Genomic DNA, 18,179 nt, shown 5'->3' on the forward strand with positions numbered 1-18,179 from the left:
AGCGCTTAACCACTATGCCACCAGGGTTTCCAATCCTAGACAGGGTATCAAATTTGTACAACAAAGAGCCAAGGCAAGAAGAAGGCAAGACAACTTGCTATTAATAACACACTAAAGCTACATCTAATGGTGGGTTAGCTTTGTCCTCTTCAGATACATCAAGAACAACATGTTTTTTGGAGCACAGAAATATATTAAGAATTAATGGCCATTATGTAATTGCTAGAACTCAAGTTTTTGCCCTCTAAATTCTGCTTGTGATTAAGTTTGTTTTCCTCAGATGCTAATAGAGACTAAAAGCCCTCTAAATTGAAGTCTTGTCTTAGAAAAGCCTAATGAGAAAAGTTGAAGGCAAAATTTTGTGAACTTGGAATCATAAACCAGACTTTGGATTTCAGACAACCAACTAAAATGGAAAGAGTTCTTAGGCCTACTATAAACATTACCAAACCTGTCTCTCCGAATCTTTGGTGAGGCCAGAGTTTAACTCTCCAAGTGCTTGTCAAGTTCTTTGGTACTTTATAAAAGACAACAAAATACATTTTAAAATCTAAAATCTAATTTATTAGCAACACATATAGGCATATGAGTTCTACCACAGTGCAGAATTATAATATCTAAAGTCAGGATAGATTTGAATATTTTAGATGAACAACAGGTATATAAATTTAGCAATTCTTTTGTTTGAATGAATGAACTCGAAAATATCACATGGTTGTTTTACACTTGATCCGGTCTGCATGCTGTAGCTCATCTAGAACGTTTCTGATGCTCTCTACACAAACCTCTCCGCTGTGATGTTTTTTTGATGCGAGATTCCACACATTTTCAAATTCTTCATCAGAAAGCTTGACACCAATGTTACATAATATCTGTGCAATCTAGAAAAAAAATAAAACATTTAAAATCAGACCAATATTTGTATGTTCTAAAATTTGTATTTAAAAATATATATTTATAACATCTCAGATTATGGGTGTTTATCCAAAAAGGTTTTTCAAAAGGGTGTGTGTGTGTGTGTGTGTGTATGATGAGCAAATATCACAATTCCACTACTTTCTACTCAGGGATCATTTTGTTAAGATGAATATGAGGGTTTTTAACTCTCCTAGCCATTTTTTTTTAGCCAATATGTAAAATTACTTCCAAATCCAAGAATCTCTAAAGAAAGGTGGCAAGATTGAAACAGAAAGAGTTAAAGAATTAAAGATGGAAGACTTGCTGGATTTGAGTGTTGTCACTCATTGTCACTATGATCTTGGGTATGACGCTTAAGACCCTGAATAATAGTTTCCTCTGCTTTAAAATAGGAACTTTTACAAAATGGATCTAACTGGGCTGTTGTAAACTTTAACTGTAACTGTGGATGTGCAAATGCCAGAAAGTGTGCACACACGAGCAACTGAGCAAACCCAAACCCAGCAAATTCTGTTTACCAATAATCTCCCTGCACTCATGATTATTAAGAGAAATGAAAGGAGGGACGAATATCCATATTATATCCCAGAAAAAAAATAATAATAAAAGATAAGAACTAGTAGTGAGAAGAAAGGTTAGAAAGAGCAAAGAGAATAAAAGACGTAACAGCAAAACAAAAGAAGAAACTAAATTTAAAAGAGGAAAAACATTTACTGTGAAACATACAGAAAAAAGCAAAGAAGGAAAGGAAAATAAAGGTCAAACAGTGAGTAGGAAAGCCAAAGTAGAAGAACAGTTGCAGAATAGTTCCATTGAACAGAACCTCAACAACAACTAAAAGGTCCCCTAGAAACGATGTGTCCTTGTGGGAAGTAGGCGAATATACCCGACATCCAGGAAAGCAGAATTGCCAGGAGCCTGTGGTTATCCAGCAAAAGCACCTCAATGCCCCTATGTATAGCTCCTATTTTTCTTCCCACCAAGACTTAGGTTTTAAAAAAAAACCTCTGTATAGATTGAATACGGTCCTCAAAAACATGCATTGAATTCCTGGCCCTTGTACCTGTAGATGTGATCCTGTTTGGGAAAAGGGGCTTTGTTATGTTAATAAGGTATACCATTGTAGGGTAGATCCTAAGCCTAACGGTGAGTTATAAAAAGACCAGAATACACACACACACACACACATACACATACGAAGACAGACACTGTGTGAGGATCATCTACAAGCCAAGGAACGCCAAGGAACCAAGAAGCACCCAGGGTCACCAACAAGGAAGGAATCAACACGGCTGAGATCCTGATTTGGACTTTTCGCCTCCAGAACTGTGAGAAAATTAATTTCTGTTCTTTAAAGCCACCCATTTGTGGTGTTTGTCTTGCAGAAGCACTAGGGGACTAAGACAACACCCCTCAGAGTGAATGCATGAAGTGGTTCCAGACAGCCTTGAGCATCCCAGCCCTGCCCCCTTTCTCACTTGTCAGTAGGCATTCCTCCCCTGTCAGCATCCTGTCGGTAGTGTATTGCCAGGGGCTGGTTAGCTAATACTTTTACTGAAGTCTGTCCATTCTCAAGTTAACATTATTACCCCAACCAGACTTTTGAGTTCTTAATTTTTATCTAGAACTGTGAGATAAAGGGTGACTTCCTACTTAAAGGAATGTTAGGCATCATGAAGCAAGCAGGAGAGTTTTGCTTCTTTGGCAACCCTGAAGTTCTCCTTCTTAGGCCTATTAGCATGACTGACGGAAGTGAAAACACTGTCTGGGGCTGGGGTGGGGGTCTCTTCTCTGACCCTCTGGGAATGATCCTGGGTTCCTTCTTTGGGGCCAGCCCGGAGGCACTGCCTTCTGAATTTCTGCTTCCTCTCTCCCCTGCCTTAGTGGAAATAAATTGTTGAAATGAATCTGTTATTAATTAGGTTAATGTTTAGTATGTTTTCAAGCTGTCAACACTTCATCTGAGGTCCCAGAAGGCATTGTGTATCTCTTCACATCATTTCTAGTGCTGGTTCTGACAAAGCAGTTGCTCCCTGGATCACGTTCCGCCTTCATGAATCCTTGGCCCTCAGCACACCAGTGGACATTCTGACCTAGATGGGTGCTCCCACTTTATAACCCATCTACGAACTGGATTCCTTTTTTGAGTCAAAAAGTAAAAAAAAAAAAAAAAAAGCCCACATGGGCTGACATATGGTGTGACAACAGGACAGAATATTTTAAGTCAGTGTTTGTCCCAGATAACCCGAGACACCCAGTAACAGTACACGCAGAGGGTGGCAGAGCAACCCTTGTCATGCTTACCCTTTCGTTCCAGAGGCCCAAGGCCATAAGGTACTTCCCCCCAAGGAAGGGATTGATACTTTTTTCATTTTCTTAACTAAGAATGGATGTGATGGTTAATTTTACATGTCAACCTGGCTAGACCATGGTGCCCAGTTGTTTGGTCAAACATTAGTCTAGATGTTGCTGTGAAGGCATTTAGATGTGATTAACATTTATAATCATTTGACTTTAACTGAAGCAGATTACCCTCCATGGTACGGTTGAGCCTCATCCTTGAAGGCTTGAAGACAAAAAGCTAAGTTTCTTGAAGAGAGAAGGATTCTCCCTCTAGAGTGTAACACAGGTATCCTGCTGGAATTCCCAGCCTGCCTGGCCTACAGATTTTGAACTCAAGTGTGCCATAGTTTCTAGCCTGCTGCCTGGTCTTACAGATTTTGGACTTTGCAGACCTACAATCACATGAACTAATTCCTTAAAATAAATCCATATCTGTCTCTCCCCACTGCCCCATGTGTGTGTTATGCGTGTGTGTGTGTGTGTGTATATATATACACACACACTTATATACATATACACACACTGTTGGTTCTGATTCTCTAGAGCACCCTAATACAATAGTGTTTAGGAAAACATTTTTCTTTTTATATGTGGGCCGTAGTTAGTATATGACATGAAATACGGTGTTCTGTGATAGAGTAAATTCTACTTCAAGAACTATGCCCGAATGTCACAACCAAACAGAGGAGTGTTTACCAAGACTCCTGTATTTTGGTGGCCCTGATAACTTTTGTAATATAAGGCTCCAGTTTTGAAAAGTCTAAAATAGTAGTCATTGATAAATAAACATCTCCACCTTTGAGCATTTATATGAAGTTGACATCTCTCTCAAACCTTCTGAAATAGGATGCCGTACCTCTTCTTTTGATCTGGTCTTGAAGAAGTCCCTTTCATATACTCCTTTCTGGCTGAAGACGGTAGGATGTAGTAAAGAATAAGCATTGCCCTCTTCACCATAATTAGTTCTATCGCTGACCCGACGAATCCGGGGGGCAGGAATATCAGACCGAACGGTTGGAACACCATAGATAGGATAACCTACGTCACCAATGAGGGAAGAAAGCAGATCTTCTAAAATTGAAGTGTACAATACAGTAGCCATCAGCCACATGTGGCTACTGAGCACTTGAAATACGGCTAGTCCAAACTGAGATGTGAAATTGTAAGTGTGAAATACACATTGGACTTTGAAGACTTCATTAAAAAAAAAATAGAAATAAAATATACTAACAATTTTATATTGCTTACATATTAAAATGATAGTATTTTACATATATTAGATTAGATACAATATATTATTAAAAGTAATTCCACTTGTTTCCATAATTCCTTTTTTAATATGGTTACTAGAAGATTTAAAAATACATGTGATGCCCATTATATTTGTATTGGGCAGCAACGGTCTAAAGGTGGCAGCAAGATCTTGCTACACCAGAATGTACAGCATGTCTATAAAGTCCAGTTAAGAAAAATATGTAAGTCCTTAATTGCATCCTTAGTCCTAGGAATTGTACTTTTTTTTTTTTTTTTTGTAAAAATATACACGCAAAACCCACTCCCATTCCACAGTTTCTAGACATATTGAAGTGGTGACATTGGTTAAATTCTTCACATTGTGTCATCATTCTCTTTATTTCTGTTCTAGTTGTTTCATTTTCATTTACTTAATTTCCCTGTCCTCCCCCTACCCCTGCCAACCTTCTCATCTATGCTTTAAAATAGCTGTTGACCCTTAAAGTAATGCAATACTCAAGGGTGACAATTTTTACTCTTTGGGCTAAACTGTTACTTTAGAATTTGTTCTTGATCAACAAAAAAAAAGCCTTTCTAAATAACCAATATCCATCATGCTTGATATTGAGACGTGGGAAATAAAGATGTAAAGAAATGTTTTGTAAGAGCTCTTCAAATAGATGAAGCCAAATGCGTGTGGAGATGAGAATCACATAATTAAAAAGCCTCCTAACACTAGGGAGATGAGTGCAATGTATGTCACTCAATTTTCTGATCCAGGATGTTTCCAATTTTATGAATATGTAAAGAATTATTTTACTTGGGTCATCATTAACAATAGCTTGGCTCAGCAAATGTTTATTGAGACCCCCTTGGTTCTTGGAATACAGAAATGAATGAAAGGTTGCAGATGTTGAGAAACTTACAGTCTAACAGAGAGAGAATTTAGGTACAACGTAGGGACAGAACAGGGACACTTTGCTTCTATCTTGACTGACACTTTTAAAACTCAGTAGAGGTCTATGTGACATACTCACAGACAGAAGGAACGGCTCCCACAACTGCGCTGATCTCAGAAGAAGACGTCTTATATTCATTAGACACCTTATCACTTGGTCTCAGAAGTGTCCGAAGTGTCTTTTCTGAGCTCCCTGGTTCTTTTAAGACCACATCATCAGGCTTTATCAGGAGAGCTGGTTCAGATTCTGGAACATTAGATTCAGTAGGTTTTGTACAATCTTGTTTACGACCTTTAAGCAAAGTGGGAAAGAGAAAAGTACAGAAAGAAATGACCAGCTGGTACCTGCTGCTTTGTGACAAGATGAGTCTTCTTAGTCTCTTCTTGTTAGTGGAAACTGAGCCAGTGTCAACTCTCTGCGGATGCCAGCACCCCACTGTGTAAGAGCAAGTTCAGGCCAATGTCACATACCAGGAAATTTGAACATGGCCTAATGTGTCTTGTTCCCACTCCGCTCACTTGACTCCAGAATAAAGTAAAGATCAAAGGTAAATATAGAACCTAAGGTGTTTTCTTGTTGTCGTTGTTTTTAATCAGAGTTTATTTGCATATTTAACTTGGTGAACTATAGGACAGCCGGAGTTATTCCTGAGACACTGCCCTAGGGAGAGATAGGAGAAGACATATTGGAGTTGTTGCTGAATTCCAGGGATTAATTATATAACTAGCCCCCTACACATCAGTGTATAAAAGAAAACCCTCAGGGAGACCTGAAATTGTAAGACTCTGTCCTGTTTTCAGATTTTGCTGAGTCAGTTTCTAGATTTAATAGTAAATTCCTGAGACATCTCAACAAACTGGCAACCAGGGCTTCCAACCGGTTCATTCCACCCCAGGTATACTGAATCAGAATCTACATTTTAACAAGATTCCCAGGTGATTCTTATGTATAACAGATTTTGAAAACTGCTGCTCTACTAGAGGTTCTCAGAATTGGTCCCTAACCAGCAGTGAGAAATGCAAATTCTCAGTAGGGGTTCAAACTAGAACAAACCGGTTCTAAGCCTGATGGTAACTCCACAGATACCACTAGAGGGCACTATGGTATTTCACTCTCTAGAAGAAGTCTAAAGCTTCCGTGGAAGCCCAAGCAAGGGTTGCAAAGGCAAGTACCGCCAGTATCAGAGAGGGGCAGGGATTGTCACAAACCAGAAAAGGCAGGCCTCTTTCAAGTATGCACCCCTATGCAGCTCCTGCCAATTGCTGCCACCAAAGCGAGCAGGCCCTGTGTTCCAGACTCTCTAATTTCCCTCAAAAAAGGCAGAAATTGGGACAAAATATGAAAAACAGTTCTTTTAAAAACCACTACCTTAGCATATTTACTCCTTTTCCCCCAGAAGTCAAGAGTAAAATAGGATTTAAGGATGAGAAGGTAGAAGGGGACAGGAGAGCTGGAAATGGGGAACCCAAGATCGAGATGTGGAGAGTGTGGACACGTCACGGGGTTGCCAACCAACGTCACAAAACAATATGTGTATTAACTGTTTAACGAGAAACATTTGCTCTGGAAACCTTCATCTAAAGCACAATAAAAAAAAATTTTTTTTTTTTTTAGAGAGTAAAATAGAATTTGATATAAAATAATTTCTGGCAAAACATTCCTGGGCCCATTCTGGTCAAGAGCTTGCAGCCTTTAATCTAAAAGCTAATGAGATGATGAATGTCCTCTGGAACTCCACTGATGAAGTTGGCCTCGAAAACCAGGAACAATCTGAAGAGTGAACTGGCTTGAAAACGGACTTTTGCTTCCCTCCCCTACTTCACACATTGTGCCAAGAGGGAAAAAAACTCTGTGACCCCGCTTTATTTCTGAGAGGGCCAGGACAAAGTTGTTTTCTATTAAAAAAAAAAAAGATCCATTAGATAGAGACAATCCTGCTGCTTATCTAGTAGCTAGAACAGGAAGGCCATTCTAGAAACTGCGTAAGGGCTTAGGTCAACCACAAAGACCAAAATTTGGTCCTGGAATTGCAGAAAGACACAACTCTGGAAAAAAAAAAAAAGGAAAGAGACAGTAGTATCTTCACTTTTTAGGAGAGACGTTCTAAGAGGAAATAAAAACGTAAACAAACTTTAAAAAAGAAATTAATCTTCTCTAATGATCAAGGTAAGAAAATTAAAGCAAACTTGAGGTACCATTATATACAGCTAAATGAACAAGAACGTTCGAAATATTTCTCAGTGGTGGCAAGCTGAGAGTAAAACCTCTCACATCATGGGCTGGTAAAATTGCAAAGCGGTATAGTCATTTAGAAAGGCAAAATGAAAACAGAGAGAGGTACTTCCAGGGCAATAACAGCATTCATAAGAAATGAGATATAATTAGAAACAGAAAGCTTTATCATCACAGCATCACCCACATCACTTTAAATATATCTGGAAAAAACCTAAATTTCAAAAGGTGGGGAAATGGTTTAGTAAATCTTAATACATCAGCATGAAGGAACTGAAAATGCAGTTTACAGAAAACCATAAGGAGCCCTGGTGGCACAGTAGTTAAGCGTTCAGCTGCTAATCAAAAGGTGGGCAGTTCACAAAAGGGTCTCTTCATTTCATAAAAATTTGAAATTTCAATTTGAAAAAGCCAAATAAAAATGGTATGTTCCCTGTGATTTTACCTATGTTTAAAGTATATACATACTTTTTTAATTAAAAAAAATATATATATACTTTATTGAATATTGCCCCACAGAGAAGTCGATCACAAAACAGAATTTGATATAAGAAAATTTGAGGGATCATTTAAATTTTCTAAGAAAAGGAATCTTTATACCAAAAAGAATTAGTCAATGTACAACCATTTCAAGAGGTAGCATATGATCAGGAACCAATGGAACTGAAGGAAGAAGTCCAAGATGAACTGAAGGCACTGGTGAAAAACAAGGCTCCAGGAATTGATGGAATATCAATTGAGATCCTTCAACAAACCGATGCAGCGCTGGAGGTGCTCACTCATCTATGCCAAGAAATATGGAAGACAGCTTCCTGGCCAACTGACTGGAAGAGATCCATATTTATGCCTATTCCCAAGAAAGGTGATCCAACCGAATGTGGAAATTATAGAACGATATCATTAATGTCACATGCAAGCAAAATTTTGCTGAAGATTATTCAAAAACGGCTACAGCAGTATATCAACAGGGAACTGCCAGAAATTCAGGCCGGTTTCAGAAGAGGACATGGAACCAGGGATATCATTGCTAATGCCAGATAGATCTTGGCTGAAAGCAGAGAATACCAGAAAGATGTTCACCTGTGTTTTATTGACTATGCAAAGGCATTCGACTGTGTGGACCATAACAAATTATGGATAACGTTGCAAAGAATGGGAATTCCAGAACACTTAATTGTACTCGTGAGACACTTTCACATAGATCAAGAGGCAGTTGTTCGGACAGAACAAGAGGATACTGATTGGTTTAAAGTCAGGAAGGGTGTGCATCAGGGTTGTATCCTTTCAGCATACCTATTTAATCTGTATGCTGAGCAAACAATCCAAGAAACTGGACTATATGAAGAACAACAGGGCATCAGGATTGGAAGAAGACTCATTAACAACCTGCGTTATGCAGATGACACAACCTTGCTTGCTGAAAGTGAAGAGGACTTGAAGCACTTACTAATGAAGATCAAAGACCACAGCCTTCAGTATGGATTGCACCTCAACATAAAGAAAACAAAATTCCCACAATTGGACCAATAAGCAACATCATGATAAACGGAGAAAAGATTGAAGTTGTCAAGGATTTCATTTTACTTGGATCCACAATCAACAGCCATGGAAGCAGCAGTCAAGAAATCAAAAGATGCATTGCATTGGGTAAATCTGCTGCAAAGGACCTCTTTAAAGTGTTGAAAAGCAAAAGTGTCACCTTGAAGACTAAGGTGTGCCTGACCCAAGCCATGGTATTTTCAATTGCATCATATGCATGTGAAAGCTGGACAAAGAATAAGGAAGACCGAAGAAGAACTGACACCTTTGAATTGTGGTGTTGGTGAAGAATACTGAATATACCATGGACTGCCAAAAGAACGAACAGTCTGTCTTGGAAGAAGTACAACCAGAATGCTCCTTAGAAGCAAGGATGGCGAGACTGCATTTTACATACTTTGGACATGTTGTCAGGAGGGATCAGTCCCTAGAGACGGACATCATGCTTGGCAAAGTACAGGGTCAGCGGAAAAGAGGAAGACCCTCAACGAGGTGGATTGATATGGTAGCTGCAACAGTGAGCTCGAGCATAACAATGATTGTAAGGACGGCACAGGACCGGGCAGTGTTTCATTCTGTTGTGCATAGGGTCACTATGAGTCGGAACCAACTCAATGGCACCTAACAACAACAACAACAAGAAAAGGAAAAACACCATAATCTTTATCTTTGATTTAAATATTTTCATGTTTACATATTATCTTCCTGTACCATTAACCATATATACATATATATTTATATGTGTGTATACTTTTTCTTTTTTATATAATTAAAAAGTTGACAAAAGTTGAACTCCTAAAAAAAATTACAGTATGAAAGCCCATTTAAAAATTTGAGAAGCCTTCAGAACTTAAATACCTTTAATAATGACCCTCTCTTCATATTCTTTAAGAGGCATTTTGTCTTTCCAGTTAAGAAAATTTGCGAATTCTAAGTAGTTAATCATGCCATCTTTATCCACATCACAGTAGTCAAATAGCTGGTCCAGGAGTTTTTCATCTAAATGCAGGCTGGCCTGGTCACAAGCTTCCTGCAGCTCAGCTTTATCTATCATCCCATCTCCCTTCTGGTAGACATGAAGCAAAAAAGATGAAATGAGCATTAGTCTCCAGGAGCAAGTATGTAACATCTATTACTTAGCTAAGAAAAAGAAATAACTTCTCTCACATAAGTTCAAAGAATTTGTCTCAATTTTCAAACAAGAGGAGTCAAATATTAAGTGAGATCAGCACTCATTATGTAGACAGAACATGCACAGTAATTTCAAACCCGGGTTGGAATACAGTGTGGCCCAGGAACTTTGCTCGTTCTATTTTAATTTTTTTTTTTTTAATCATACTATTTATGCTGTCGTGGAACAGGTATGACTTGTGACTGGCACTTCATTTGATCCATCTTGCATACTTTTGATAGCTCCCTACAGCTTTCCATGCTTACAAAGTTTTTACCATCCCTGGTGTTTCAAGGGGCAATAAATAAGTGGTCCTCCAATTCCTGTTAATAAGGAGAAATTGAGGAAGCAGCTGCAAGCCAAGTTCTGGGAGGTAGATTCAATGAGAGTTCCCTGATGAAGGGCACCCTGGTTATTGCTAATACTCCCCCAGGTGAAGGGCACTTGCTTACCAATCTGGTGGTCAGCCCTCATTGTATCAATTGGCACTAAGATTCATCCTGGGAGCGGGACGAGGCAGAAAGTTTCTACCCCTTTCAGACAACAATTAGAGACAGGAGCACCTACACTGAGCTTGAAAAGGAGGGAAATTTGTAAAAAAAAAAAAAAATTTTTTTTTTTTTTATGGGCAAAAGGGAAACGCTGGTAGCATACTGATTAACTGCTACAGCTGCTAACCAAAAGGTCAGCAGTTCAAATTCACCAGGAGCTCCTTGGGAACTATATAGGGCAGTTCTACTCTGTTTTATAGGGTCACTATGAGTCTGAATCAACTCAATAGCAACAGGTTTGGTTTTTTGGTTTTATGGGCAGAAGGAGCCCTGGTGGCATAGTAGTTAAGAGATCAGCTGCTAACCAAAAGGTTGGCAGTTTGAATCTACTAGCTGCTCCTTGGCAGCCCTATGAGGCAGTTCTATTCTGTCCTATAGAGTCGCTATGAGTCAGAACCAACTCAACCGCACCTAACAGCTACAACCTGGGCAGAAGGAGCCCTGGTGGCACAGTGGTTAAGAGTTCAGCTGCTAACCAAAAGGTCAGCAGTATGAATCCACCAGCCGCTCCTTGGAAACCCTATGAGTTCTACTCTGTCCTATAGGGTTGCTATAGGGTCACTATGAGTTGGAATCTGCTCGACAGCAATAGGCTTCTTTATTTTGGTATGGGCACTTCCGGATGGACTCAAAACTCCAGCCTTTTGGTTAGCAGCCAAACATGTTAACCATTTGCACCACCCAGGGGCTCCACAGTCAATCAAGCCAGCCTTAAATCCATTTGGAAATGACAGTGAAAAGTCTGAGTTTTTTGCAACTGGGTCTGGCTGCTGTAAGGAAGCTTTGGCTTTCTCACAGAGATTTCCCTGAGACAGGCAAACTCCCATAGCCCCATACGGTTTCCAAGGAGCGCCTGGTGGATTTGAGCTGCCGACCTTTTGGCTAGCAGCCATAGCTCTTAACCACTATGCCAGCAAGGTTTCCATCATTGACTTGTATTCACATTTTACTGCCCAGCTTTGGATTTACAATGCTAATGAAGGTGATCCACTGGAGAATGAGAAATGGTCCCAAAGAATATTAGATAACTTCTTGCAGTAGATCCTCAGCCCTGGAAAACTTCTCTAACCCTTGAAGCTAGGTGAAAATCTAAAAGATATTCTCTTGACAGAAAATGACCCGGATTAAGGGGGACTCCTTTATACAAGTCTTTGCTGCAAGCCCAAGTCAACCAAAAAACCCCACAGCCCAGCTGAAGAGCAATGTGGACTGTGGTTATTAAATCAAGAGCTTCCTAAAACTGAACTAGATTATGACAATAATGATAACTTTGTTGCCCAATAAAGGGCTTTATGTGGACAGAAAGCATTGGTGATTTGTCTGGTTGATCAGCATACAGCTACCATACCTCTGAAACTCAAAGTAAGTATTTCTAACTGGTGCAGAGCGCCTATCTACACCTGCACCCTTGATTCCTCCCATCCTCTATATCTGACTTCAACTGCTTTAAGAGAAACAGGATTAGGCATGAGACAGGTCTCCCTGATACCAAAGGGTATCAAAGGTCACATGCATCTGTCTAAACAGGGGTAGGGAAACCAAATTTTTATGGCTTTGCTGGATATGGGGCACCAAAGGCACCATTCTACACCTCTACTTGGGATGAACTTTGCAGTTTTGGACTCATTGCCTCCCTCCAGGAACACACCTTTCCAAAAGAAACTATTAGCTCATTACTGAGCTCTTGTGAAATTGAACGCCTCACCCATGGAGGCCTTGTGACTCTTCAACCTGATAATCATTTTCAGGTGGGTCAATTTGCACTCAATGACTAGCAGGATGGAAAGGACTTAACAAGTCTCATTTTCAAATGGAAATGGTATATTCAAGAATGCAGAGAGGCGAGATCAAGATGACGGAGTAGTCAGATGCTTCCAGTGATCCCTCTTACAACAAAGACCTGAAAAAACAAGTGCAACAATTATATTTATGACAAGCTAGGAACCCTGAACATCAAAGGCAAAGACAGAAAATGGACTGAGCAGCAGTGGGCAGAAGAGACGGTTCAGAAGTGGAGAGAAGTTGCCGGACCTGAATCACCGGAAACTCTCGGGCACGATTCCCTGAAGTGACCACAGCAGGGCTAGTGGTAGCATTCCGGACACGGTTTCCTCAGGGAGAGACAGCAAGCCACACAGCCTACTCATACCTCCAGAACCAGGGAAGAACAGCACTTTCAGCAAAAGCTAAGTACTTGTGTTTATTTTACCGCAGCCCCAGCCCCCAAGCCAGCTTCAGTAACTGTCGATTTCCCTGGGCCTGAGATAGGCTCTGCTGCACATCCTGAGCCATTCTCCCAGCCTTGGAGAAGGAATAAATTCACAATTAGGGGAAAATATAATCTGCGCTCCACTAAGGTGGGGAGCTCAGGACAGACGCAGCTCCTGTCCAGGCACAAATGGTCCATGGACTTCGAATACCTTTCACCTCTGCATGGACCTGAGTGGGCCCATTTCAGGAGAAAAGGCCCTTGTTGGCAGACTGCAACTGTTTCAGCTGTGTGGGGGAAAGATGGGTGTTTGATGTTTGATACCACTTTGCCTATTAAACAGGGTCCTCACCTACTCACATCAGGGGCCTAAGGACTGGTGGCTCCACCCACTTCACCTAGCCACCTGCAACAGGGGTCCAAGGATAAGGGGTACCTTCCAGTCCTTACAACCAAAAGCATTGAGTGCCCATGGTCTGGCTACAGCACCCACTCACGTGTGTACTCTATGGAACAGGGATGAGCTTTCCTCATAGACACTTGGGGGATGGTTGTCACTCCCTGCCTTGTTCAGAGCATGACCCTCTGCTGCAATCAGATACCTGTACCTACACCAATTACCCCTGCCCCTCTAAGACTGTAGAACAGTACCACACACTTGACGACCAACAACCTGGACATCTGAGCTGAATTCATGCAAGAAAAGTGAATGGACTCCTAGGCTCATATACCTGGTGACAGCTTTAGCCATCTGGTAACAGGACGTTAGAGCTTCGAAGGTGAAAATAATCAAGTCAGCTCACTCAAGCAGCCTATTTGGGCATATCAAAACAAAACTAAGCAAGAAGCTAGGATACAGTAAACAAATATAAAATAAATTAAAACAACATATACATGGTTCGGAGACAACAGTCAATATCAAATCACGTGAAGAATCAGACCATGATCACTTCAATGAGCTCTCATAACAAAGAATCAATGAATCTTCCTGGAGGTCTTCCAAGGTGTCTTCCTGGAACTACCAGATGCAGAATACAAAAGATTAATATACAAAACACTTCAAGAGATCAGGAAGGAGATGAGGCAAAACGCAGAACAAGCCAAGAAGCACACAGATAAAGCAGTTGAAGAAATTAAAAAGGTTATTCAAGAACATAATGAAAAATTTAATAGGCTGCAAGAATCCATAGAGAGAGAACAATCAGAAATTCAGAAGATCAACAATAAAATTACAGAATTATAGACAACTCAATACAAAGTCAAAGAAGCAGAATTGAGGAAGTAGAAGGCAGAATTAGTGAGACTGAAGATAAAATACTTGCCACCAATATATTCAAAGAAAAATCAGACAAAAGAATTTAAAAAAATGAAGAAACCCTAAAAATCATGTGGGACTCTATCAAGAGAAATAACCTATGAGTGATTGGAGTACCAGAACAGGGAGGAATAACAGAAAATACAGACAGAATTGTTGAAGATTTGCTGGCAGAAAACTTCCTTGATATCGTGAAAGATGAGAAGATATCTATCGAAGATGCTCATCAAACTCCATATAAGGTAGATCTCAAAAGAAAGTCACCAAGACTTACTATAATCAAACTTGCCAAAACCAAAGATAAAGAGAGAAAAATATTTTTTTAGGGATAAGGAAGGGGACTATATAATGATTAAAGGGACAATATACCGGGAGGATATAACCATATTAAATATTTATGTACCCAATGACAGGGCTGCAAGATACATAAAACAAACTCTAAGAGCATTAAAAAGTGAGAGCGCCACAATAATGGTAGAAGACTTCAACACACCACTTTTGGTAAAAGAACATCCAGAAATAAGCTCAATAAAGACACGGGAGCTCTAGATGCCACAATCAACCAACTTGACCTCATAGATATATACAGAGCACCCCACCCAACAGGAGGCAAGTTTACTGCCTTTTCCATTGCACTTGGAACATTCTCTAGAATAGACCACATGTTAGGTCATAAAGCAAGCCTTAATAGAATCCAAAACATCGCACTATTACAAAGCATCTTCCCTGACCCTACGGCCATAAAAGTAGAAATCAGTACCAGAAAAAGCAGGGAAAAGAAATCAAACACTTGGAAACTGAACAATACCCTGCTCAAAAACGACTGGGTTATAGAAGACATTATGGATGGAATAAATAAATTCATAGAATCCAATAAGAATGAAAACAGTGTCACCTTGAAGACTAAGGTGTGCCTGACCCAAGCCATGGTATTTACAATTGCATCATATGCATGTGAAAGCTGGACATTACCAAAAATGACGAAGAGAAACTAGATAACTGGGAGCTCCTAAAAATCGAACACCTATGCTCATCCAAAGACTTCACCAAAAGAGTAAAAAGATCACTTACAGACCGGGAAAAAATTTTTAGCTATGACATTTCCAATCAGTGCCTGATCTCTAAAATCTACATGATACTGCAAAAACTCAACTACAAAAAGACAAATAACCCAATTAAAAACTGGGCAAAAGATGTGAACAGATACTTCACTAAAGAAGACATTCAGGTAGTTAACAGATACATGAGGAAATGCTCACAATCATTAGCCATTAGAGAAATGCAAACCAAAACTACAATGAGATTCCATCTCACTCCAACAAAGCTGGCATTAATCCAAAAAACAAAAAATAATAAATGTTGGAGAGGTTGTGGAGAGACTGGAACACTTATACACTGCTGGTGGGAATGTAAAATGGTACAACTACTTTGGAAATCCATTTGCCACTTCCTTTGGTTTTTTTTAAAAAGCTAGAAATAGAACTACCATACGATCCAGCAAACCCACTCCCTGGAGTATATCCTAGAGAAATAAGAGCCTTTACACGAACAGATATATGCACACCCATGTTCATTGCAGCACTGTTTACAATGGGAAAAAGATGGAAGCACCCAAGGTGTCCATCACCAGATGAATGGATAAATTATGGTATATTCACACAACGGAATACTACGCATAAATAAAGAACAGTGATGAATCTGTGAAACATTTCGTAACACGGAAGAATCTGGAAGGCATTATGCTAAATGAAATTAGTCAGTTGCAAAAGAGCAAATACTGTATGAGACCACTACCATAAGAACTCAAGAAATAGTTTAAACAGTGAAGAAAATATTCTTTGATAATTATGAGATTGGGGAGGGAGGGAGGGAGAGGGGTATTCGCTAATTAGATAGTCTACAAGAACTATTTTAGGTGAAGGGAAAGACAACACACAATACAGGAGAGGTCAGCACAACTGGACTAAACCAAAAGCAAAGCAGTTTCCTGAATAAACCAAATGCTTCCAAGGCCAGAGTAGCAGGGGCAGGGACTTGGGGACCATGGTTTCAGGGGACATCTAGCTCAACTGGCATAAGAAAAGCTATTAAGAAAACATTCTGCATCCCACTTTGGTGAGTGGCAGCTGGGGTCTTAAATGCTAGCAAGCAGCCATCTAAGATGCATCAGTGGGTCTTAACCCACCTGGAGCAAAGGAGAATGCAGAACACAAAAGACATAAGGTAATTATGAGCCCAAGAGAAGAAAGGGGCACATAAGCTACAGACTACATCAGCCTGAGACCAGAAGAACTAGATGGTGCCCAGCTACAACCGATGACTGCCCTGACAGGGAACACAACAGAGAATCCCTGATGGAGCAGGAGAGCAGTGGGATGCAGACCTCAAATTCTCATAAAAAGACCAAACTTAATGGTCTTACTAAGGCTAGAAGGATCCCAGAGGTCATGGTCCCCAGACCTTCTGTTAGCCCAAGACTGGAACAACTCTCAAAGCCAACTCTTCAGACTGAGATTGGACCGGAATATAAGATAGAAAACGATACTGGTGAGAACTGAGCGTCTTGGCTCCAGTGGACACATGAGACTACGTGGGCAGCTCCTGTCTGGAGAGGAGATGAGAAGGCAAAGGGGGACAGAAGCTGGCTGAATGGACATGGGGAATACAGCGTGGAGAGAAGGAGAGTGCTGTCTCACTCATTAGGGGGAGTGCAACTATGAGTACATAACAAGGTGTGTATAAATTTTCTTATGAAAGACTGACTTAATTTGTAAACTTTCCCTTAAAGCACAATAAAAAAAATTTTTTTAATTAAAAAAAAATCAAATGATGTATTGCACTGGGCAAATCTGCTGTAAAAGACCTCTTTCAAGTGTTAAAAAGCAAAGATGTCATTTTGAGAACTAAGGTGTGCCTGACCCAAGCCATGGTATTTTCATATGCATGCAAAAGCTGGATAATGAAAAAGGTAGACCAAAGAAGAATTAACCCATTTGATTATGGTGTTGGCAAAGAATACTGAATATACCATGGACTGCCAGAAGAATGAACAAATCTGTTTTAGAAGAAGTACAGCCAGAATGCTCCTCAGAAGCGAAGATGATGAGACTTCATCTCACTTACTTTGGACATGTTATCAGGAGGGACCAATCCCTGGAGAAGGACATTCCACTTGGTAAAGTAGAGGATCAGCAAAAAACAGAAAGACCCTCAACGAACTGCACTGACACAGTGGCTGAAACAATGGTGTCATGGATTGAACTGTGTCCTCAAAAAATATCTGTCAAAGGGAGCACAACAGAGAACCGCTGAGGGAGCAGGAGAACAGTGGGATGCAGACCCCAAATTCTCACAAAAAGACCAGACTTAATGGTCTGACTGAGACTAGGAGGATCCCGGCGGTCATGGTTCCCAAACCTTCTGTTGGCCCAGGACAGGAACCATTCCCGAAGACAACTCATCAGACATGGAAGGCACTGGACAATGGGTTGGCGAGAGATGCTGATGAAGAGTGAGCTAGTTGTATCAGGTGGACATTTGAGACTGTGTTGGCATCTCCTGTCTGGAGGGGAGATGGGAGGGTAGAGAGGGTTAGAAACTGGCAAAACAGTCATGAAAGGAGAGTCTGGAAGGAGGGAGCAGGCTGACTCATTAGGTGGAGAGTAAATGGGAGTATGAAGTAAGGTGTATATAAGTTTATATGTGACAG

General features: G+C 40.2%; 1 protein-coding gene across 1 annotated transcript in view; it reads right to left on the minus strand.

The window, feature by feature from the left end:
• Positions 1-637: 637 nt before the first annotated feature.
• EFHB (EF-hand domain family member B) overlaps positions 638-18,179 on the minus strand; it is an 82,317-nt gene continuing 64,775 nt past the window's right edge. Inside the window, exons 10-13 of the mRNA XM_003415790.4 lie at positions 10,083-10,290; positions 5,532-5,744; positions 4,118-4,299; positions 638-881 (exon numbers count right to left, since the gene is read on the minus strand). Of these exons, the coding sequence (XP_003415838.2) occupies positions 708-881; positions 4,118-4,299; positions 5,532-5,744; positions 10,083-10,290 (777 nt within the window). The 3' untranslated portion in view covers positions 638-707. The remainder of the gene's footprint in view (positions 882-4,117; positions 4,300-5,531; positions 5,745-10,082; positions 10,291-18,179) is intronic.

This window comes from Loxodonta africana, chromosome 27, assembly GCF_030014295.1.
Source record: "Loxodonta africana isolate mLoxAfr1 chromosome 27, mLoxAfr1.hap2, whole genome shotgun sequence".
Taxonomy (NCBI): Eukaryota; Metazoa; Chordata; class Mammalia; order Proboscidea; family Elephantidae; genus Loxodonta; species Loxodonta africana.